Raw genomic sequence first — 23,119 nt, forward strand, 5'->3', positions numbered from 1 at the left:
TTTGGATATTAAGATTCAAAAAAGATTTACCTATCAGCATGGAACCGAATAGAGAGATCCCAGTTATAATTAAAATGTGCTTGTTGCATTTAAAATACAAACAAGATTCCCCAATTAGCATCAGCATACAAAATAATGGTGAGATTGCAATTTTAAACAAGATTCGCTCAACATATTTAAATATGTTAACCTAACATTTCCTATTCCTGATGTGTGCTTGCTGTACCATGTACTTGTATGAAAAAGAGAGCACTCCTTGGTCAATTTTCTGGCTGTGATTGGAACGCAATGAATCCAATGTGCTGATTATCCAATAATTGGATTTTTGCTGACACCCCCACCTCCCATACAGTCATTCACTGAGAAGGTTAGTGTGCTGCTGATTCTCCTCCCCCAGATCTCTAAGCTTGTTATGCAGCTGAGATCAAGTGATCACTTATAAAAAAAGGGGAAAAAAGGTATTTATAATGTTTTTTATATTTATACATACATGTTTTGGCCTTTATTTCTATTTTAAACTGAATGGGATGTTTTACAATTTGAGAGGTCACATCTTGTTTAAAGTCAAACAAGATTTGCCCATCAGCCATCACATTACAAATAGGGTGAATCCTTTGAAAATGATAGCTAAGTGCTGTACAATACAGATGGATGAATAATCAGTGAACATTCGGTGTTTGAATTGCAGAGTAAATCTTTTAAAAGTTGACCCTCAACACACTGCTAGTGGATTTGGTTCCCAAGACCCTGTTAGTAAGTTTTAGCCTTCATCCCTGAAAGATTGATATGGGTTGTTTTGGTACCTCAGGCCAGTGGTTTGGGACTTTATGGGCTAGTATAGAGTCGGGTTTGATTCAATAGGTTTTATTCAAAAAAGAGTATTTGAAGAGGTAACAATACATATATAGAAATATAATCACATCAAGTGAGGGTTAGAGACCCATGGTGATTGGTGAAAAGTAAGAAAAATAGATGGTGACATGTGTGATGGGTGACAATTGGTATTCCCCCCTATTATCTTCACGCTTGCATGGCGTGGAGTCTGTAGGGGGAGATATCCTTTGTTCCTACGTGTTTCGGCTTGCGCCTTTTTCAAGGAATTTTTTATCACCGTATCTGTAAGTATATAGTACATAATTAGAGTATTGCGCTGCCTATGGAAAGTTTCCTTTCCTGGTAGCCAATAAAATACATACTTTGAGGGGGAGGGTTGCTGCCATGGAAGACTTTATCCTTGGTCCCTGTTTGTCCACACAGAAATTAAAGTTGGGCACTGGTCTCTGGAGTATAAATTGTAGGTGGATTAATGTGTATATGTTTTCGTTTGTAAGGATGGTGTAAAAATTTGCAGATTGAGGTACTTACAACTAATATAGTATTCGAAAGTACCAATAGTGAGATGGTCCTCCGTCTTGATCCTAATATTCTATTAGGACAGAAAAAAGAGTCCGTTTAGAGGAGGGTCATCTCAATTGGGTCTCTAACCCTCACTTGATGTGATTATATTTCTATATATGTATTGTTACCTCTTCAAATACTCTTTTTTGAATAAAACCTATTTTAATCAAACCCGACTCTATACTAGCCCATAAAGTCCCAAACCACTGGCCTGAGGTACCAAAACAACCCATATCGACCCTCAACACACTATTGTAATAAATGGTAATTGTTAAATTTAAAAGAAAGAAAAGGTAAAATATTCAATAAGAAAAAAGCAGACAATGTTGCACAAGTGAATAAATGGCAGTTATATAAGGGTAAGGAGTTCATAGGGTCCATAAGGGGTTAAGTCTTTGAGTTACAACACTATCTGCTGCTATTCAGAGGCTAAAGAAATCTCTAAAAGACAAATGGCAACTCACAGGATAGTGGATAAAAATGGCACTTGACGTAAGGGCTGCCAGTCTGCAGAAGGCTCTGTGGGAACAAATACATCCAATCCTGGGATCTATTTTACCACCGTTGGCTTCATCTTCTGAGGGCATCAGCACAACAGGAAGCAGTAGAAAATGTTCTCTTTTGTAAATTAAATTTCTATATTTTAGCATATAAAGGTCAGCACAAATCCAGCAACCTATACAAATGTTTTTATAAATTATGTTTTAAAATATTTTCTACAAAGGTTTCCTTTATTTGTGTTTATGACCCTTTTAATCAGATGAGAAAACACACCCCACTATGTTTTTTTTTTTTTTTTTTAACTTGAATTTTTTATTAAAGATAATGCAAAAATACATGCAAAAAGGTACGAATATAGAAATATCTGTTCCATAAGTACAAAGAAATAGAAGGAATATATCTGGTGCAGTAGATTATAAATATAAAAACAATTACATTGAGTTCTGGAGATACATGTTACATCTGCAAGGTAAACATCGTTAATATGTGGCTCATAATAAAAGGAGTGCACAGTACACGTTATAAAGGTGGTGTGGGCAATAAATCTCACCCCTACCAATTACATAGCTGACCTAGCTGGGAAATGGGCAATACGCCTCTGCTTTTTCTTATTCCGATTAGAGAGTCAAGAATAGTTTGATTTTTTATACAAACGGGGAGCTATTTGGATTACTCATCCATGGCCCCCAACTCTCGAGGAACTTAGGCATGGTGAGTTGGGCTTTTGCAAACATATGTTCTAAGTGAAAATGCTGGTTTAGAGCAGTAATGAGTTGGGATGTTTTTTTTTTGTTTTTTTTATTCAGTTACATCTAGCTGCATCTCTGACTGCACACAACACATAATATCAACTTTTTAAACCACATTCTGAGACTCCTTTAATTATAAAGTGGCAGACTTCACAATCTGTGTAATCCTTATTAACTAGACAAGTCAAATAATATAATTAGTTATCTAATCACATATGCTCTTCTTCTTTTTGCCATGCTGTATTTAAAACATGTTAAAAGCTGCTAGATGTACAGTATTTAATATAACTCTTGGCTAACAAAAGTATATTGAAAGTTAACAGAATAATACAGTGCTATTAGCAGCATGAGGCATAACTTCAAACTTTAAACTAAAATGCTGTAACTGCAATTTAATCACTACAGTTTAACTTCAATGAAGTCCTAAATAACAGCTGTCATGTCTAAAAATGTTTGAAGTAAGTAAAAACTAGTGTTACCAGTCTGACAAACAAATAAGACCTTTAATACACAATCGCCTAAAAGGAGCACTCGGCATTATATATATATATATATATATATATATATATATATATATATATATATATATATATATATATTGTAACAGGAAGTCAGCTAAATCTGGGAATGTAGTCACAGGAAGGAGATACATTTCCAGCTGACTTAGAAAGTCCATTAATTAATTTAGGGTGTTGGCTACAGAGCTAGCCAGCAGGAAGTTGAAAGGCCTTCAGCTGTTCAGAATGAGGAGATCAAGGCCTCTATAATTTGTCCAGAGAAAATCTATTGACTGCTGCCTCCTGTCGCCGTGTAGGCTGGGAGAGGAGGACAGACATACGTGTACCTCCCGAAGCTGGTGGGCATGGGAGAAGGACTGCTGCCGCCTGTCGCCGTGTAGGCTGGGAGAGGGGGACAGTCGGATGTGTGCCTCCCGACAAGCTGGTGAGCATGGGAGAAGACCCCCTACAGCGATGTGAAGCTAAGGAGGGTAACCACGAGTGAAGACGTCTCAAAGGTGAGAAGACAAAGTGTTCCATGTGAAGAGTGTGAAGAGTAAAGGATCCTGTTATAAATGGACATGTGCTGTGTGAAAGAAAACAAAGGGACATGTTCAATGGACAATGTTTGTGCTGTGTGAAAAGCAAACAAATGGACATTTGAGTGTCTGCTGTAGGATCAGCAGTGTCGGCCCAACAGTAGGTTGGAAAGACTTCTTAGGTAGGTTCCAGTTGTGAGAAGGTAGCCGCCCACAGAGGCAAGGATTTATTTTGTTTTATTTTATTTTGGATGTTTTGCTGCATGCACTTGTTTGAAGAATAAACCTGTTGTTTGCAAGCACTTTTGGGCTATCTCTCTGTGAAAACGCACCCCCAAAAGGGGTCATCCACGCCTACCACCGAGCTAATCCCTCACATATGGTGGAGGTATGCAGTGGGCATAAGCGAAGATCCCTGCAAGGAAGTGCAAATGTTTGATGAACTTTGTCTGGTGCATGAGATTGCACAATCTATGTGTGCAGGAGAGAAGATCCTGACAGAAAAAAATAAAAAGTGTTTTAAAGAGACAGCGGTCTCAAAATTATCTGATGAACTTTGTTGTGTCTGGTGCAAGTGACTGCACAAACTGTGTGCGCAGGAAAAGAGATCTTGCAAGAGAGAGAACTACATGTGTTAAAGAGACAGTGGTCTGAAAATTTTTTGCTGGACTGTGAAAAATTTGTTTGTGGAGTTATTGAAGATGGGGCGATCCAAACGCCTGAAAAATGCAAAGATAGATGAAATGAGAGACCGGATTCTATGGATGGAGGGGATGTTACCGTCTGAACCAGCCCCATCCATGCCTAAAGAGAGTCTACTAAAGAGGAAGGTTGTTGTCCCTAGCAACACTGATGAAACCGCTATGGAGACGCAGTGTGCTCAGATGAAAAGTAAACTCAAAATGGAGGAGATGTTGAAACATCTGATTATATCAAATGCAGCTCAACAGCAGGCAAATGCGGATTTTCAGCAGAGCTTTGCAGCTCAACAAAAGGCTCATCAAGAGAGCATGGCAGGCTGGAAACAGAGACGCCAGCAGCCAATGGAGGCCATCGGTTTGGAGGAAACCGAGTATGTGTGCAGGGCTGAGTTGGATGCCTTGCAACGGAAAATGGAAGAAAAGGAACAAGCCTTGGAATTGCTTAAAATGGAGCATAGAAACTTGCAGGAAATGAATGAACTACTCAAGTCTCATGTGTTACAGTGGGAAGAATCCACTGCTCTTCTTTTGGTCGAGTTGCAAAAACGCAGAGAGACTATAATGGAGAAAGATACCATCCTCATGGAAAAGGAAAGTGAAATTCAGACTTTGCAGAAGCAAAGTATGTGTGAAATGTTGGAGTTGCGTAATCAGCTGGAAAAAAGTCTTCAGTGTTTGGAAGTTACAAAAATAGACCTGCAGGAGTCGCAGGAACAGAATGTTGCTCTGAAAGCGACATTGTCTCTCAGCGACAAAGAGAAAAGTGAAAGAGAGGCTAAATTACTGAGTACTGTGTATGAGCTCACTACTTTGAGCAATGTGGTAGATGAATTACGTGCAGACTGTGAAAGTTGGAAAGGTGAAGCCCAACGTTTCCAGCAGCAGTTAAAGGAGAAAGAAGCCTGTGTGGCAGAATTACGGTCTCATTCCCAGAAGCTAGCCAATGAGGTGAAAGCTCTTATGCAGGGAAAAGAAGATTGTGAACATAAGAGGGAAAAAGTAGAGGCACAGCTTCTGGAATCGCAAGTCAAGGTGTCAGAAGGTGACCGATTGTGTGCTAAGCTGTCAGAGAAGGCAAACCGACTGCAGGTTGAGTTGGACAATGTTACAAATCAGCTTTCTCAAGCAGACAGCAAATCTAGAGAAATTGCGGAAGATTTTTCTATCTTGGAATCGCAGCTGCAAGACACGCAGGAACTCTTACAGGAAGAGAGGTGTCAAAGGCTGAGTTTTAGCACAAAGCTCAAACAAATGGAAGATGAGAAAAATGGCTTCCTGGAACAATTAAAAGAGGAGGCGGAAGCAAAGAAAAACCTATCAGAGCAAGTCGCAACATTGCAAGCTCAGATAGCGGATATGAAAAAACGCATGGAAGAAAGCGTTGCTTCATTACAGTGTGTTGAAGATGTGAAAAAGAAGTTTGATCAGATGCTTGGTGAAGAGAAGACTGTGTCTGCAAAATATGCAGAAGAACGCGACCGTGCAAAAACGGAGGCGCGTGATAACGAGAGCAAAGCCCTGTTCTTGGCTCGCTCTTTGGAGGAAGTTCTAGAGTGTAAGGCTGAACTAGAAAGTGTTAACAAACAGCTGCGTACAGAAATGGAAGAATTGGTCAGCTCCAAGGATGATGTTGTGAAAAGCGTTCAGGAGCTAGAAAAGTCTAAACGAGCCTTAGAACAGCAACTAGAAGAGATGAAGATTCCGTTGCAGGAACTGGAAGAGGAATTCCAGGCAACAGAGGATCTGTCCCAAAGAGGGGATAGTGTGCCTGATGCAGTTTTTAAAAGGATCAGTGTTGTGGGGTCTGTCCTGAGTGAGCCTCAGAAATGTGATGATTTCTCAGTTCAGGCTGAAAACCTAGTGGAGAAAACTAAGGCTGTTGGTGAAAACGTGAAGCAAATGAATTTCAAGTGCCTTTCAGAGAATATTTCTAAAATGAAACTGGTAAAAGACGGGTGGCAGAAGTTTGATCGTGATCTTGAGATGCATTCCATGTGGAATTCAGATAGAGAAAAAGAACTAGGTGACCTTGAGCGGTCAAATAGTTCAGCAGAAAGTGCATTGAAGAAACCTGTAAAAGAATGTGTTGCAGTTCCATGCTTCTTCACTGATGCAGAGAGGAGGTCTATAATGGATACCACCCAGATCGCTGGGTTCAACTGTGTTGTTGCCTTTGACCCCTATGTTGGTGGAAGGAAAGTTGATGATGTTCTGGTTGGCTTCTTCTGTGAAGAGTTTGGCAAGAAATATAAACTGAATATCAAATCAAATAGTAGGCCTTTACTGCGACTCGCTCAGGAGGGCGAAAAGTTTAAGAAGTTGATGAGTGCAAATGCTTCAGATTTGCCTATGAATATGAAATGTTTGGTGAATGATATTGATATCTCTGGGAAAAGGAACAGGGGTCACTTTGAAGAAATGTGTGACAGCCTGTTGTCTCAATTGGAAAATCCTCTGCACAGCATCTTAGAGCAAGCAAAGCTCAAGAAGGAAGATCATTCCCTTTTACAACAAAAAGTCAATGATTGTGTACAGATGTATGGAGAGGCAACTCAAGTCACAGAGGGATGTCAAGAGTCCCTACTTGGAACAAAGCTTAGTGAAGCAAAGGTTCTCAAAGTTTTGTGGAAAACATTTATGGATTGCAGAGAGAGGCGTCTTAAGAATGTTGAAGACATTAAGACTAGCCCAATTGAGTTGCCTATGGATCACGGTCCTCCATGGTGGATTGGACAGACGGTTATGAGGGACAAGCTGTCTGACATTTATGAGAAAGCTGTCAATGAAGATGACAGAAACGAGAAGGAGCAAAATGATGCCAAAAATGCAGTTGAAGAATGTGTATATGAGATGAGAGACAAACTGTGTGGCATTTATGAGAAATCCGTCAATGAAGATGACAAAACAGTTTCATCCGGAAGCTTGAGGATAATAGGAGGCTTATCAGTGAGTCAGCAGTGCTTGACACATGCGTGCCTGGAAATCTGTGTCCCAACCCTAGGGTTGAAACAAGAGGGGGGGGTATGTAACAGGAAGTCAGCTAAATCTGGGAATGTAGTCACAGGAAGGAGATACATTTCCAGCTGACTTAGAAAGTCCATTAATTAATTTAGGGTGTTGGCTACAGAGCTAGCCAGCAGGAAGTTGAAAGGCCTTCAGCTGTTCAGAATGAGGAGATCAAGGCCTCTATAATTTGTCCAGAGAAAATCTATTGACTGCTGCCTCCTGTCGCCGTGTAGGCTGGGAGAGGAGGACAGACATACGTGTACCTCCCGAAGCTGGTGGGCATGGGAGAAGGACTGCTGCCGCCTGTCGCCGTGTAGGCTGGGAGAGGGGGACAGTCGGATGTGTGCCTCCCGACAAGCTGGTGAGCATGGGAGAAGACCCCCTACAGCGATGTGAAGCTAAGGAGGGTAACCACGAGTGAAGACGTCTCAAAGGTGAGAAGACAAAGTGTTCCATGTGAAGAGTGTGAAGAGTAAAGGATCCTGTTATAAATGGACATGTGCTGTGTGAAAGAAAACAAAGGGACATGTTCAATGGACAATGTTTGTGCTGTGTGAAAAGCAAACAAATGGACATTTGAGTGTCTGCTGTAGGATCAGCAGTGTCGGCCCAACAGTAGGTTGGAAAGACTTCTTAGGTAGGTTCCAGTTGTGAGAAGGTAGCCGCCCACAGAGGCAAGGATTTATTTTGTTTTATTTTATTTTGGATGTTTTGCTGCATGCACTTGTTTGAAGAATAAACCTGTTGTTTGCAAGCACTTTTGGGCTATCTCTCTGTGAAAACGCACCCCCAAAAGGGGTCATCCACGCCTACCACCGAGCTAATCCCTCACAATATATATATATATATACTGCTGGCGGGTAAAGCTGGTAGTTACTGCTGGTGGGTCCTGCCGGTGGGTAGTGCTGGCGGTTACTGCTGGCAGGTAGTGCTGGCGGGTACTGCTGGTGATTACTGCTGGTGGGTAATGCTGGAAGTTACTGCTGGCGATTACTGCTGGCGGTTACTGCTGGTGGATGATGCTGGTGGGTAATGCTGGCGGGTAGTGTTGGTGGGCACTGCTGGTGGGTACTGCTGGTGGGTAGTGTTGGTGGGCACTGCTGGTGGGTACTGCTGGTGGGTAGTGTTGGTGGGCACTGCTGGTGGGTACTGCTGGCAGGTAGTGCTGGTGGGTAATGCTGGCGGTTACTGCTGGTGGGTACTTCTGGCGGTTACTGCTGGTGGGTAATGCTGGTGGTTACTGCTGGCGGGTAATGCTGGTGGGTAATGCAGGTGGTTACTGCTGGTGGGTAATGATGGTGGTTACTGCTGGTGGGTAATGCTGAGGGTTACTGCTGGTGGGTAATGCTGGTGGGTAATGCTGGTGGTTACTGCTGGTGGGTAATGCTGGTGGGTAATGCTGGTTGGTACTGCTGGCACTGCTGGCTGGTAATGCTGGTCATGCGGGTACTGCTGGAGGAAGCAGCGGCTGCAGTAGACAGCAGAGCCGATGCTTCCTGTATGGCTCCTGTCACAGGCGGAGTGCATTTTATATCACTCTGCCTATGACAGAGTCAGAACTATACAGGAAGCAGCTGCTCTGTCACTGACAGCAGACATCCTAAGTCTTCCGTGGCAGCTAGGAGATCACGCGGCACTTGCTACATATACTGTATGATGGGCATCTTATGTTTTAGGAAATGATACATTAGCCTATAGGTTATAAATAGAAATGAGCTTAATATTCTTGGGTTTTATTTGAAACATTTTTTTCCTTTTGGCAAACATTAAGGAAGTTTGGGTGCTAAATCTGAACTCCATTGAATTCAAAGAGATAAAAATGTAAAGAAAAAACTTTAAAGGTCATTTTCTAGTGTAAAAGGCAAGAGAGTATTAAACAAATGGCATTAGGTTCTAGAACATGTGCCAAAGCAATAAAATATTTAAAAAAATTATTTTTTGATTGAGAGTAGCAATTTTATAATGCTTAAGGGGAACAATAATAATGCAAAATTCCTTATAATGAAATGCCTAGGGAATGTTCTGCAGGTGGATTGGCACATCTGTATGATATATGCAACCCACTACAGGAAAACTGACATATACAAAAAAATTATATTTAAATTGTCCATAAATGACTACTCCCAGTCTTATATCTGTTTGTAAATAAAGTGACTGGTGATTTCCTTTATTTATACTAGGCCTTTATCCTAGAAGAGGTTGTGATAAAAATGAAGGGATCCCACACACAAAAATAAAAATGCCATGGGGTTTCCCCCTCTATAAATATATACCAGACCTTTATCCACGATGAAGGTCTGGTATGGATGTCAAGGGGGACCCCACAGGGAAAAAAAAGCAATATATTTTGTTTTGGTATGATTTTAAAGGGAAAAACCATAGCAAAAAAAAAAAAAAACAAGAAATAATGTTACATCCACCCAAAAAATAGCAGGCCTTTATCAGAGTATGTGGAGGTGTGAGCGAGGGCTTCCCTCCTAAAGCATGCCAGTCCACATGTCCTCAACTTGGGGGGGGGTAACTTGTTAGGGGGAAGCCCCCTGGCAAAGCACCAGCCCCTATGTTGAGGGGGACAAGGGCATCTTCGCCACAACCCTGGTCCAGTGGTTGTGGAGGGCTGTAAATAGGGGATTTTTCGAATCCTGAAGCCCCCTTTAGACAAAATAATTTGCTTATTTACCTACCCACCACAATGAACCTTTAGCTGTGCAGGAAGAAATTTATTAGTGACAAAATACTAGTTCCACTAATACATGATTCTTGCACTGGGCAGTAATTGCTAGGAGACTAGTGGCCACTTGTGTGCTAGAAACATATAACACATCTTATGTTCATTTTGCTGAATACAAACAGTGGGGCCAGGAATGCTGACTGAGATAGTTGACCAATTTTTGGGTGGTCTGGTATGCTTTTTTTATTTTTTTGGGGGGATCAACCATTATTGTTGTATTTATATTTCAATTTTTTTTCACGTGGGGTGCCCCTCATGACCCATATTAGACCCCTCACTTGGATAAGGGTCCAACATAGATTTTGAAGGTGTTAATGTTGTTGTTTAAACCAAATGAAGCAGCCTGGGACTGTCAATTACTGGCAATTTATATGACATTTTTTTCTTTCCTTAACGTTTGAAAGAATTGTGCATTTTTTGGTTTGGCCTTAAGGCCCCTTTTACATGGGCGCCTCCGTGGAACAGATTCCCCTTGCTCAGCTAGGGATTGCTCTGCTGATCTCTGCTGAGCAGGCAGATGACAGGTCCTGCCCGCTCCGCTGTGCAGAGCAGACACAGACACAGACACAGTCCCGCTCTCCTCTATGAGAAAATCATATGGAAATGGACTGCCGTCCATTTTCATCCAATCCTATCCAATCTGATCTGCCAGATGAATGGGAAATAGGACCACCATCCATCTGGATTTTGCATGCAGGAATGTATAGGACAGCGGCAGATGGCAACGGACATCGGCTGCTCCATATGGGAGACTGGAGGGTCCAATCAGGTCCTCCTGAAAAACTGACAGGCGGACCTGATTTGTCAGCCCATGTGAAAGGGTCTTTAGGGTTTTTAAAAAAGCTTCTCCCTGGTGAAAAGTATTTAGAAAAAATAGCATTGTGTATGTTCCCCCTATCAGTACCCAGCTCCACTTGCTCTTTGCTTGACCTAAACAAAAATGGCAACTATCCCAATTTATAATTTGCTTTTAGTGCAAGATGAACATTGAAAGGCTTTTCAAACAGCAAAACAAAATGTATGACCAAGTACACTTACCAGTTTTCCTGCAAAAAAAAAAAAATGCACTGTCTAAAAAATTGCATCGAAAACAGAGGTTTCAGTTGTACAACATTTGCAAATATACACAAAAGCTGCACTGTGTCATCAGCACCCCTTTGTATAGTGTGGTCCAGAAAAGAACAATGGCAGCTGAAGGCATCTTTTGTGTCCTCAAGCCATATCCAGAAAGCTAAACAAAAATGGCAACTGCCCCAATTTATAACTCACTTTAAGAGCAAGGTGCACATTGAAGGGTTTTGTTTGGCAGTCTCTTTCCTATTAGCCTTAAAGTGGTTGTAAAGGCACGAGGTATTTTACATTCATGCATTTTTTGCATGAAGGTAATAAAACCTTCTGTGTGCAGCAGCCCCCCCAGTCGCCTCTTATACTTACCTGATGCCTATCTCAATCAAGGGATGTACATGAGAGCAGTGGCACTCCTCGGTCTCTTCCTCTTCATTGGCTGAGACAGCAGCAGGAGCCAGTGGCTCCCACTACTGTCAATCACAGCAAGTGAGTCAATGAGGACAGACAGGTGGTGGGGCTGAGCCACACTCCATGTGTGAATGGACACAGAGCAGTGGCTTGGGAGTGAGCCTGCTTGGGTGCCACTATAGCAAACTGGTAACCTTGGGGCACTCAGCAGGAGGGAGGAACCAGGAGGACCTGCAGGGGATCCGAGAAAAAACTGCACAGAGCAGGTAAGTGTGACATGTTTGTTATTTGAAAGAAAAAAATCTGCATTTAATATCACTTTGAACATGGACGAGGTTTATTAGCAGGATTCATCTCCCATTGACCTCAATTTGAGGAACATTCACAATGTTTAAACTTTTTTTTTTAACTGTTCAGTGAATGTTCCTGAAACGTTCCTTCCATTTGCCTGTTCAGATCTGTCAGGTTATTGCATGTAACAGGATCTGTTAGATTATTGATGAGCAGGTACTCTGGTACTTACTGAACTGTGAAGTCATATTTTATCACACTGTACAACTGCAGTAAAACAGGAAAGGAGATACAAAACTATGAAAGCCAAGGCTAATTGAACATTCTCTGTCTGACAGTGTATCAGTTTCTAAGACTTAATCTAAGGGTTGAAATCTAAACACCTTAGACTATCTACTTTACAAAAATTGGTCATTTGGTGGGTATTTGTACTGTCCTGTCTTTTTAAGGCTTCAAGAAATTAGGCTGTCAGTACACAAGGGTTGATCATTTTTCAAATATTGAAAGTAATTTTACCAAAGGCATATAGCAGAATACATTTTGGTCTAAATTTGTACGGAAATTTGATTTTATTGGATATGTAAATACGCCCCTTTCTAACCAGTGACAACAAAGCTCCTAGTTCACTCTCTGGTCATTTCACGCCTCGACTATTGCAATTCCCTTATATGGCTTATCTCTACATAGGCTATCCCCCCTTCAATTCATTATGAATGCTACTCATCCACCTTACCAATCACTTAGTGTCCGCTACTCCTCTCTGTCAATCCCTCCACTGGCTTCTGCTCACCCAATGAATTAAATTTAAAATTCTAAAAACTTCTTACAAAGCCATCCACAGTTTAGCCCCCAGCTACATCACTAATCTAGTCTCAAAATACCAACCTAATCGCTTTCTTCCTTCCTCTCAAAACCTCCTGCTCTCTAGCTCCCTCGTCACCTCCTCCCATACTCGCCTCCAGGATTTTCCAGAGCCTCTCCAATCCTATGGAACTCCTTACCCCCATCTGTCCGATTATCCCCTTCTCTATTAGCTTTTAGACGATCCCTGAAAACCCTCCTCTTCAGAGAAGCCTATTCTACCCACACCTAACAACTGTACTTCCATTTTCTCCATCAGCTCCTCCCCCACAGTTATTGCCTTTTGTTTCACTTGACCCTCCCTTCTAGATTGTAAGCTCTAACAAGCAGGGCCCTCCAATTCCTCCTGTATTGAATTGCATTGTAACTGTATTGTCTTCCCTCATATTGTAAAGCGCTGCGCAAACTGTTGGCGCTAAATGTTTTATAACAGAAAGTAGAAAATATAGCGTTTTTTCAAAATTTTTAATCTTATTTTGTTTATATAGCACATTTGTGTGAAAAATAAATAAAATTAATTTGCATACAGTGTTGCATAATTAAGTAATTGCCAGTTAAAATAGTACAGTACTGAATAGCAAAAAAAATGCCCTGGTCATGAAGAAGGTGAAACCTTCCATAGGCCAAGTGGTTTAAAGGTACTCAAAGGTACTCAAAGTTTTTGGTGTAAAGCTGGGACTTTTATTTGTTCATACTAATGTTTTGTTTTACTTTATCTATATATCTAAATGATTACAAGTAGACTATATACATTTATTTGCCATTAGCGTTTATATGCATTTCTTATCATCTTATTAGTATTTACCCATGGGCACTTTTTTTTAAATTATAAAAGTAAATAAGAAAAGTAAGAAAAATAGTCAGTTAATATACAAGATCACTCTAGAGTGCTAGTCAGCAGAATTATTCCTTACTTTGTCAATGTGTTCATGTTCGAGAAAGCTTGCATAACAAAATGAAAGGGTCAATTATTCCCAGATGTACAGCAAATAAAGAGAGATGTAGAGCAGAACAGTTCATAATTAATAGTCTATCTCTTAAACAATGAAAGGTTTAATGAACCCACTTTTTCTTACAGCACAATAAATAGGCTAGCTCTTTCCTGTTTAAAGCAGTAAAAATGATAAATCTGTTGGACAGATCCTTCACAAAAAAAGTCATATTCTTATAAATGTCATTGAAATAGTAAAGGTGACGAGGTACTTTCATTCACATAGATAAAGCAAAAAAGTCAGATGAATATCATTCAGATATATCTTCTTACAAATGACCATCTAAAGGGTTTAATTTTAACTGAGCTGATTTATAAAAACTGGAAGAAATGGAGCGATGTTAAACATAAAATCAAATTTTAACCAGCAGTTTTCCAGGCTTTGAAAAACCCATCATACAAAACAAGATATGGCTGTACATGCGATCTTGAAACCTCTAGCATGCCAACCTACATGTATATATACAAGTACATTTTTCTTTGTAAAATATGTATCATCATTGATTTGTAAAAATGTGCACTTGCAAAAACTTGGTAAAATGGCACAACATAACTTTTCCCTTAATGGCAAAGAAGTTGGCATATTTTTAGCAAATAATGTTGACTGAACATTTTTAGTTATCGTTGCAATACAGAACCATTTCTGTTGTAGTGAAATTCTCAAACAACAGTTATACATTTTCTTACATAGAACATGTTAGCTTTTGGAGACTTTCGAGAAATAAAAAGGAAAATTCCCACTAAAAATGCAAAGTATTGGTCCACTTGTAGGGGTAGGAAGAGGTTGGTACCTCCTCCATGTTCCCCTCCACATTGGAAGCCTACTCTGGAGTGGGTTCTTCTGGACTATGCTAGGCACCTTGAACAGGGTCACTGCTGTATACATAGGGTACCTTTACTTGAACAGATAACTGAACTCTAGTTAATTCTCTTGATATTTTTATACACCACCATGGCAACTGTTGCATTTGGGAGGGATACGCAGAGCCAATACCCTCCCCACCTGTCCAGCTCATCTCCACTACCTTGCTCTCAGTAATGGAATGTGGTCTCTCCGTGCACCTAGCATGGACCCCCTGTGTACACTTCCTTAACTCTTCATCTTTCGTACCTGTGTACATGCTGAGGACCTCTGCTATGTGGATCTGCTCCTGTTGCTATTGGAGATGGGCCGCTCACAGATAGAGTGCCTATAACAACTCATCCTGCAAGAGGCTATCCCCCTGCTAAGTGTACACTTAGCAAGCAGCTAGAGAAACTTTTGTTACCATTGGAAACCTTTTTTTGTTTCCTGTAACGCATTAACTGTTGTACTGCTGTTTTCATATTCCAGTGTGTTTAACTGACCCGAGCTGTAGATTATTTGTATAGGTAAAGACAATGGTTCAACACTTTTAACTTAAGAAACTTGAGCATTATAGATGACAGTAACACAGTTCTTCCTAACCTAAGCCCTAACTCACTCTTGGTAACTGCCCCAATATACCTGCACAGAAAAAAGTCCATAATGGCAGATTTATGGAGCTGATATCTTTAGGACGAACTGCAGATCCCAGCGGTTCCTTACACCGTAGAGGGCTCTTAATCAACAGGTACTCCAAACTCGTCAGCAGACTGGGCTGATAAACTCTGGCAATGGCATCATGTCTAAATTTTTACACTCCACTAGATCGAACATATGTCCTTTTTTATATAGCACAGAACCAGGGGGTTGGACACAAGAAAGCTCGCCAAGAAACACCTGAAAGCATGTTACCTCTAACCCTCCCAACTGGGGTAGCATTAAAATTAACCTCCTTACATAATTGAATCCAGGGTGAATTCATTATTACATTATTTGTAACATTAATTTAGACATCAAATTACTTCATGTTATTCTGTTTACAAATATATTTAATTGTATGTAAACCTAAGTTCTTTTTGTAACAGTATGTATCCCTGTATATAGTTTTCCTAAAGCTGAATTGCAGGTCTGCATATTTTTGCACAGCTTTATTGATCCAGTTTGGACCAATATAGGAATGTATGTGTCAAAACTGGAAGATCCCTGCGGAAGCTGGAAATCACTGTAGTAGGCATCTTTACTACAATGATCTCCAAAAGCTTCAGTGTCCCATGCTGAGCAGCTGAATTTCTGCTTACTGAACACAGGTGGTAGCTCACTCAGCATGGGCACCATTCAAAAAAAATTGCATTCTATTAGAAATTCCGTATAAGGCCCTACAGAACAGACAGTGCACGGTCCACATGGTCTTTGCTGTTTAACTGCAGACAGGAAACAGGAACTTTTTTCAGGAAGAAGGCATAGAGTATAGTCATAGAGGCAGCTAAAAACTTATAAACATTTCCATCTACTGGCTAAAGAATATATATGTAGTTGTTTCACAAAAATACATGAACAATGTATTCCAACACATTCTTTCAATGCAATTGCTCAGCACAGGTGTCATTCAGAGAAAACTTTGTATTTTCACAATGAATGCAAAGCATGCTCTCGTTGGACAAGTTGAAGCTGTTGACATCACCACCCCTCCTCTCCACTTTGTCTAATCACAGAATACTTTGAGGTTCATTTACTAAAGCTAGAGTGGGCAAAACTTTTCACAATTCTACAGAGAAACCAAACAGCTTTCCAGGTTTTATTGCCAAAGCTTAATTGAAAAAGCTGAGGTTAGAAGCTGATCAGTTTTCTATACAGAATTGGGACTCATTTTACTCTACTAGTAAGCACTGCAGTAGCAGTGTCTACTACAGTGATTTCCAGCTTCCCTAGGGATTGGTCAGGTATGACACATGCATACCTAAATCGGTCCAAGCTGGACCAATGTAACTATGCAAATTTTTTATACCCGGAATTCAGATTTAAAGTGAAAATATACTCTATCTGAGCACCGCAAACCAAAAATGTTATTTAACTAATTTTTAATCATCAGAGAAAACTCATCCATCCATCTATGTCTCCATACTTGATTTTGATGAGAAATCACTTTTTAAAAACACACCCTAGCATTTCTGGCTGTGGTCATTTTGAGTAAGGGCAAATGATTCATGTAACATTTACTTGCTGGAATCTATCTGCCCTTAGCTCAGGCATACAGACAGGAGAATGTGCTTAGCTAAGAAAACCCGCTCCCCCCTCCTGAAGACTGGGATGCATGGCATCATTTGCCTAGGCATTAAAACCAGGAAGTATATGAAGATATAGAAAAGTTTAAACAAATAAATATATTAGACCTTCCTATTTATTTACTAATGCTAATAGCATACAGATTTAAATTGGCAATGTCGATTGAGAGAAAAAAGTTCTACTTTAAGCAAATAGTTTTTTTGTGAATCAGGTACAAAGTTTCTTATCTAAGCCCTTGTCTCTCCTTTAGTTGGCTAGCAGGCTGACAATACTGCTGCAAGTTGCAAGGCAGCGACTTAGCATTATCAGCATGCAGCAGGGAATGCTGTTACTGTCAGGACCTTCCAAGTAAGAAACTTTGCAATAGATTCAATTTCCTTTGGAAAACATTATACAGTGAGGTATGGTGTCAAATATACTGAAAATAGATTTAGGATATATGTGCACTATAAGAAATGACTAGATAAGAGTTCTGCTGTATAAGTTTACTGATTTAAAGCAGGTAATAGCGTGAGTCAAAGCAAGCATGATATTTGTTTTGATTCTATATGTGACACCTGTTCTTATATAATAGTTTAAAAGGTTGGAAGAAAATAAAGCTGTTATCACACTACAGGAGGGAACCCTCTATCATAAATGACATAACTTGATAGGCCTAATTTAGAAAGAAAATAGATTGTTTGTTCAATCAGGCAAGAAGTTTACTTGCAGCAGAATAAGCTCATAAAGAGCTGTAGCTACTATGTTGTGATTTTAACTTAGCTCTGTCAGGCTTCCTCAAAAAATGAATCTAATGATCAATATCTAATCCTTTACAGATCACCAACCTGTATATCTATGACACAGTGCTCTTACTAGCTAATGCCTTTCACAAGAAGCTTGAAGATCGAAAGTGGCACAGCATGGCCAGCCTTACCTGCATCAAGAAGAACTCAAAACCTTGGCAAGGAGGTCGATCTATGTTAGAAACTGTCAAGAAGGTACCATTTTCTCCATCTTTCATCTTCATTATTTTCAAATGAAAGAAAAAAATGATGCTGGCCGAGGTGCCTAATTTTAAATGCGTATTAGTCTTACTAAAAGCGTAGCCTGTCAGAAGGTCCATAAGATTAGTTTAGATGACAAATTTGCCAAATTATCATTCTTCAGTGAAGTTTTACTGTTGAGTAAGAAGTTTCATCTTCTGGTCAAGAAATGTTTCATTAGCACTGTTCTTTTGTTACAAAAAAAAGCTGTTATAGCATATATGAATACTGCAGTCAGCTTTGTTTATTTTTGAAGAACAAATAAAGGCATCAAATAACACCAATCGTTATTTGTGCTCAATCTAGCTTGGTAATGCAATTAAATGCAATGAATGCAATTAAATAAAATGTGTGTACTTACAAAATATAGATAATGCCTATAAATATAGTTAATGGGAATAGAAAGTAGATGATTCCTGCCCAATATCGTCAACTGACTGCTATCTGAAGTCTAGTTTGAGTTTAAATGGTTGTAAGACATGTCCACACTTTGGTGTGGTTATCATGCCGGTTGTTTAAAAAGCAGTGTCCACTCCAATACCATAGGAATACATGCTCATTACACTTTTTCAAAAGCAAATGTTGTGTTTTTGATTTGCTAAAGGAGTAGAAAAAGCATAGGTTGCAGGAAAGAAATTCACATGATTCCCCCATTAACACAGATGAAGTTGAATAGATTTGAGCAATTGTCTTCTCCCAGAGGGAGGTGGGCAGGAGAAGACAGTGATTTTCGCTAGCTGCTATAGTAGCGAATCGATATGTCAACTTGGTACATTCAGCCTGCCCATTATTGGTTCAACTCTCGGCCGGTTCCTGCTAAACCTGCCAAGATTCGAACTGTGACTGGCCGGCCTTATTTAGCCTGCTGTTTTGCACTGTATTGGCCTGGATTCAAAGGCAGGGGCCACTAAGATCAAATTACCCTTACATCATCAGGCTCATTTAATGTAGGTAATGGGAAACTCTATTTATCTGCTGTGAAAATCTGACATGACTCACCCAATTTTAATGAGTAGGAGTGTCTATTTGACTCAGCCTACATATGTAGGTTTTTGCATCAGGGTAACAGGAAGTGGTATAGCAAATATTTTCACTTAATCAGGAGTAGGAATGGAGTTATGAATATTGCACCTGTGTCTGTTGAGAGTTAGACTCCTTCTGTTAAAAAGTCTAAGTTTAGTAAAAAAATAAAAAAAAGCAGAATGGTAAAAAATGCCCCTTGTGCTCTTACTCCTCTGATACCCCACCTACCTCCCCTGCCACAATTTTCCACTGTACCCAGGTTAAATATAGCTGAGGGACCTGTGATTTGCACTTATTAAAAGTGTCCATTATGCCTGCCTTTTACACCTCTGTCCTCCATGCACAGAGGTTGTATAATAGCGTCTATGAATGAAAAACAATTTTGAATGGAGGGCAGGCAGATGATTGAAAAGTCTATCTGCTCCATGCAGAGATCCTCTTTCATTCATAAAAGCTATAGTACATCTTCTATAAATGGAGTAGGTTGGAAGAAAGAACATAATTGGTACTCTTGATGAGCACTAGAATTAAAAAACTCCCCCCCCCCACACCCATATTAATATCTATAGGACCCGCTGTTTTGTCTTAAATTTTGTCGTGGGGTTCCCCTTAAAATCCATACCAGACCCAAAGACGCAGCAACTGAAAAAAAGTGTGTATACAGCACTAAATGTAATGTAATGCTGTTAAACACTGCACTACATTATACTCACACTACACTATAATCACATCACACTACACTATACTCACACCACACTACACTATACTCACACTACTCTATAATTATATCACACTACACTATACTCACATCACACTACACTATACTCACACTACTCTATAATCACACTACACTGACACTCTACACTTTTCACAGTAACACTAACTAGCTATCACTGAGCCATGCTCTATCTTTCTCCAACAACACACTGCAAAAGGTTCCAGTGTGGGGTGGGACTATGAGCACTGAGCCATGATTGGGCAAAGTCATCATGACTTTGTCCAATCAGGGCTCTGAAAGGGCTCTTGTGCCCTAATTACACAAAGCCAGCAGTCAGGTGCATTGCTTCAGCCAATCAGGGCCCTAGAATGCACTGTGCAGTGCGCATGGCATTGTGGGGCACTCCATGGGCAAACATCCTGCCGAGCGCCATGCAAATTTGGGTGTTTGTTGAACGGGCAAACAGGCGATGTTTGGGCTGAACTTTTGCTGCGCTCAAACTGTTCACCCAACACTAATGAGCACAAATGACAGATTCCTTGTTTCTATTAACCCTCACTTCACAAGCAGATTATGGAATGGGGGTAAGAGGGGAATCTGAGAAGAAGGATTTCAAATAAATAAGAAGCCAGCAGCACAAGGGACACAAATTATTGATAGCAAATAATGCTCCTTATGCTTTTTTATTTTTAACTAAATTTGGGCTTTTTTTTTTAAAGTGCTAAGCTTTGTTAATTATGCTTCATAACTCCTCATTAGAGCTTCTAACAACCCCTAATTAAATCAGCCTTCTTGCCTAACTGGCTGCATTCTTAAGTTTTAACTAATTCCCTACCAATTTCACTTTGAGTACATTAATTACTTTCTAACAATTACTTTTTTTCCAAGAACAAGTGTTCCTTAAAATTCAAATGCTAAAAAAAAAAAAAGATCAGGAACAGTTCAACCAGAACACCATTTGGCTCCTTTTGATTTCAAATGGATTTTCATTTCATTTTCTTCTGATCATCTTTATCTCTGTCTTTGCCAGTTCATCCAAGCATATGCTATGTTCCATTTGTAAACCAAGATAAATGGCCTGCAATTTAATAACTTCTAAATAAGAGTTGTGTCTTTAAATGCAATGTTCCTTTTTTATAAAATAATAATTATATCCGTGGGTAACTTTTGCAGGAGAAGGCATTGAAATTAAATGAAGACTTTTGACTAAATTTGGAATTAGGATTTAATTATATCTTTAGATTTTAAGCAGCCAATTAGATTTCGTTTGACGCTTTCTAAGGCAGCTTAATTTGCAAATTGCAACAAAATATTGTTTACTTTAAATTGGACCTGAACTCAAAAAGTGAAGATGTTTTACTATATAGGAAGCATTTAAAAATGGTATTATGCCTAAGTAATACCCTGAAAATGTTACCTTTTGCTTTAAATTCCTTCTGAAAATGATCAGTACACTTTCTCACATGTTACTATGCCTAGGCACTCCTGTGCTTATAGCTTTATAGCTGTATAGCTGCAGTGGGAGGCACTTCTGCCTTGTGATATTTGAAGTGAGATTTGGTGATGCCACTACTATGCTGCTCACTTTTCTACTTGCTGAAGAGAAAGCTGAGAAGCTGCAGTATAAAGATTGCCTTGCTTCTACCTAATTTAAGCCATAAATCTGTGCTCTCTGTAAGCTTCCTGCTCCTTATTGATCATTACCCCATCAGTCATCGGAGGATACATTTTGATATGAGCCCTCACGGAGACAGAGAGAAAAACAAGACATGGTAGATCAATATTAAAAACAAGATCAGCTGTGGGGGAACTTTGATAGATTTTTTAGTTTCTCAATTAATAGTATTGAACCAATCTAATCCATTTCTGGAGGCAAGCATGTTGAAAAATAATCTCCAGTGTTCAGGCAACTATACCACCCCACAGCTTCTGAACAACATCCCAATGCAAATAGTTTTGGGAATAAAATTAAATTTACTAAAACAACAGATTTTTCACAGCTGATTATTGATCAATGGCAGAATGAAGTCTCAAATATTTCCCAGTAGCCTAATTCTGCTCTATACCACAGCTGGGTTGATTTACTAAAACTGGAAAGTACCAACTCTGGTGCAGCTCTGCATAGAAACCAATCAAGCTTCCAGTTTTTTTTTTTGTCAAAGCCTAATTGAACAAGCTCAAGTTAGAAGCTGATTGGCTACTATGCACAGCGGCGCCAGATTTTGCATTTTTTCCAGGTTTAGTAAATGAACCTCGCTGATCTTTCTTCACATATTGTAGGATTGCTTTGAAGCAAAAGAATATTATGCATTTTCCATATTATGGAATTATGTTACTAGTACAAATAAAACAGTACAGTTTTTAACTGCTCTTTTCAATCATATTACTTATGTAATATAACTTATGAAGCAGCCAGCAGGTACTGATTTTTAACCATTTTAATATTTTTCTGCAGGCATTTTCTTGGTGTAATTTTAAATATTAACAACAAATAATAACAACATGTGAGCTCAAATTTATCAAATTACTGTACTCAAATGTCTGAATGGATCAGAGAAGGGACACCATTTTTCTCTTTATTAGCACAAATGAGATGATCTAGATTAATCACTTACAGCAGTGGTTCTTAACCTTGTTGGAGGTACTGAACCCCACCAGTTTCATATGCGCATACTCCCGAACTCTTCTTAATTGGAAAAATAAAATATGATTTTTTCAAATTCAAAACATAGGTATATATTTAGGTATATATTTATACATAAGTGCACAAAATGAACAAAACCATTAAAGAAAAAAACCATTAAGAACATAGAACAAAACCATTAAGAACTTAGAACAAAACCATTAAAACATGATTTTCACACAAAAACAAAAACATAATCATGAATATTTACTGCAAATCAGTGTGACTTCTGCTGTTGTCTTTCAAAGACTAGTACAGAAATGACCTCCGCCGAACCCGCGATACTGACTCACCGAACCCCTGGGGTTCGATCGAACCCAGGTTAAGAACCACTGACTTACAGTATATGGTGGCTCCCAACAAGTAAACAGGCCGTGCTAGCTTAGGCAGTAATGAGTGAATCTGCCTGGTTTCTTGTTGAGGCCATGTTTGGCAAACACAACCAAAAATCAATGTCAATGATAGGCAAACTTTGAAAATCAATTATCTCTATTTGTTAGGCTAATAGGCAAGGCTTTATCAAACAAAGGGCATAGGCAGCTGGCTCCTGTCAGAGTCCCCAATGTCATAGTGTATTAGAACCCTGATGTCTCACCTGCCTTGTACTAAATCTAATGGAGTGCAGATCAAGCTTCATTAGCTTCTTCCCTGACAGGGTAAAGTGAAAGTAGAGTCCAGAAATGACATAATGCATATCACACCCGTGTTCATTCTAACTAACAGAGATCAATGAACAGGTGTTTGCGGGTCTACCTCCCCTCTCCCTGGAAGCACCCATAATGTAGGTCCTAGGCCTTTAGGT

The 23,119-nt window shown here is 39.6% G+C and overlaps 1 protein-coding gene across 3 annotated transcripts in view; it reads left to right on the forward strand.

The window, feature by feature from the left end:
• Window positions 1-23,119, forward strand: part of GRID2 (glutamate ionotropic receptor delta type subunit 2) — a 1,458,531-nt gene that overhangs the window by 906,232 nt on the left and 529,180 nt on the right. For all 3 annotated transcript variants that reach the window (XR_014225747.1, XR_014225748.1, XM_082268534.1), the window contains exon 7: window positions 17,687-17,848. Coding sequence is in view for 1 of the 3 variants with exons in the window: in XM_082268534.1 (XP_082124660.1) it covers window positions 17,687-17,848 (162 nt within the window). In the remaining 2 variants the exon portion in view is untranslated. The remainder of the gene's footprint in view (window positions 1-17,686; window positions 17,849-23,119) is intronic.

Source organism: Pelophylax lessonae (genome assembly GCF_965119305.1).
Source record: "Pelophylax lessonae genome assembly, chromosome: 1".
Classification (NCBI taxonomy): Eukaryota; Metazoa; Chordata; class Amphibia; order Anura; family Ranidae; genus Pelophylax; species Pelophylax lessonae.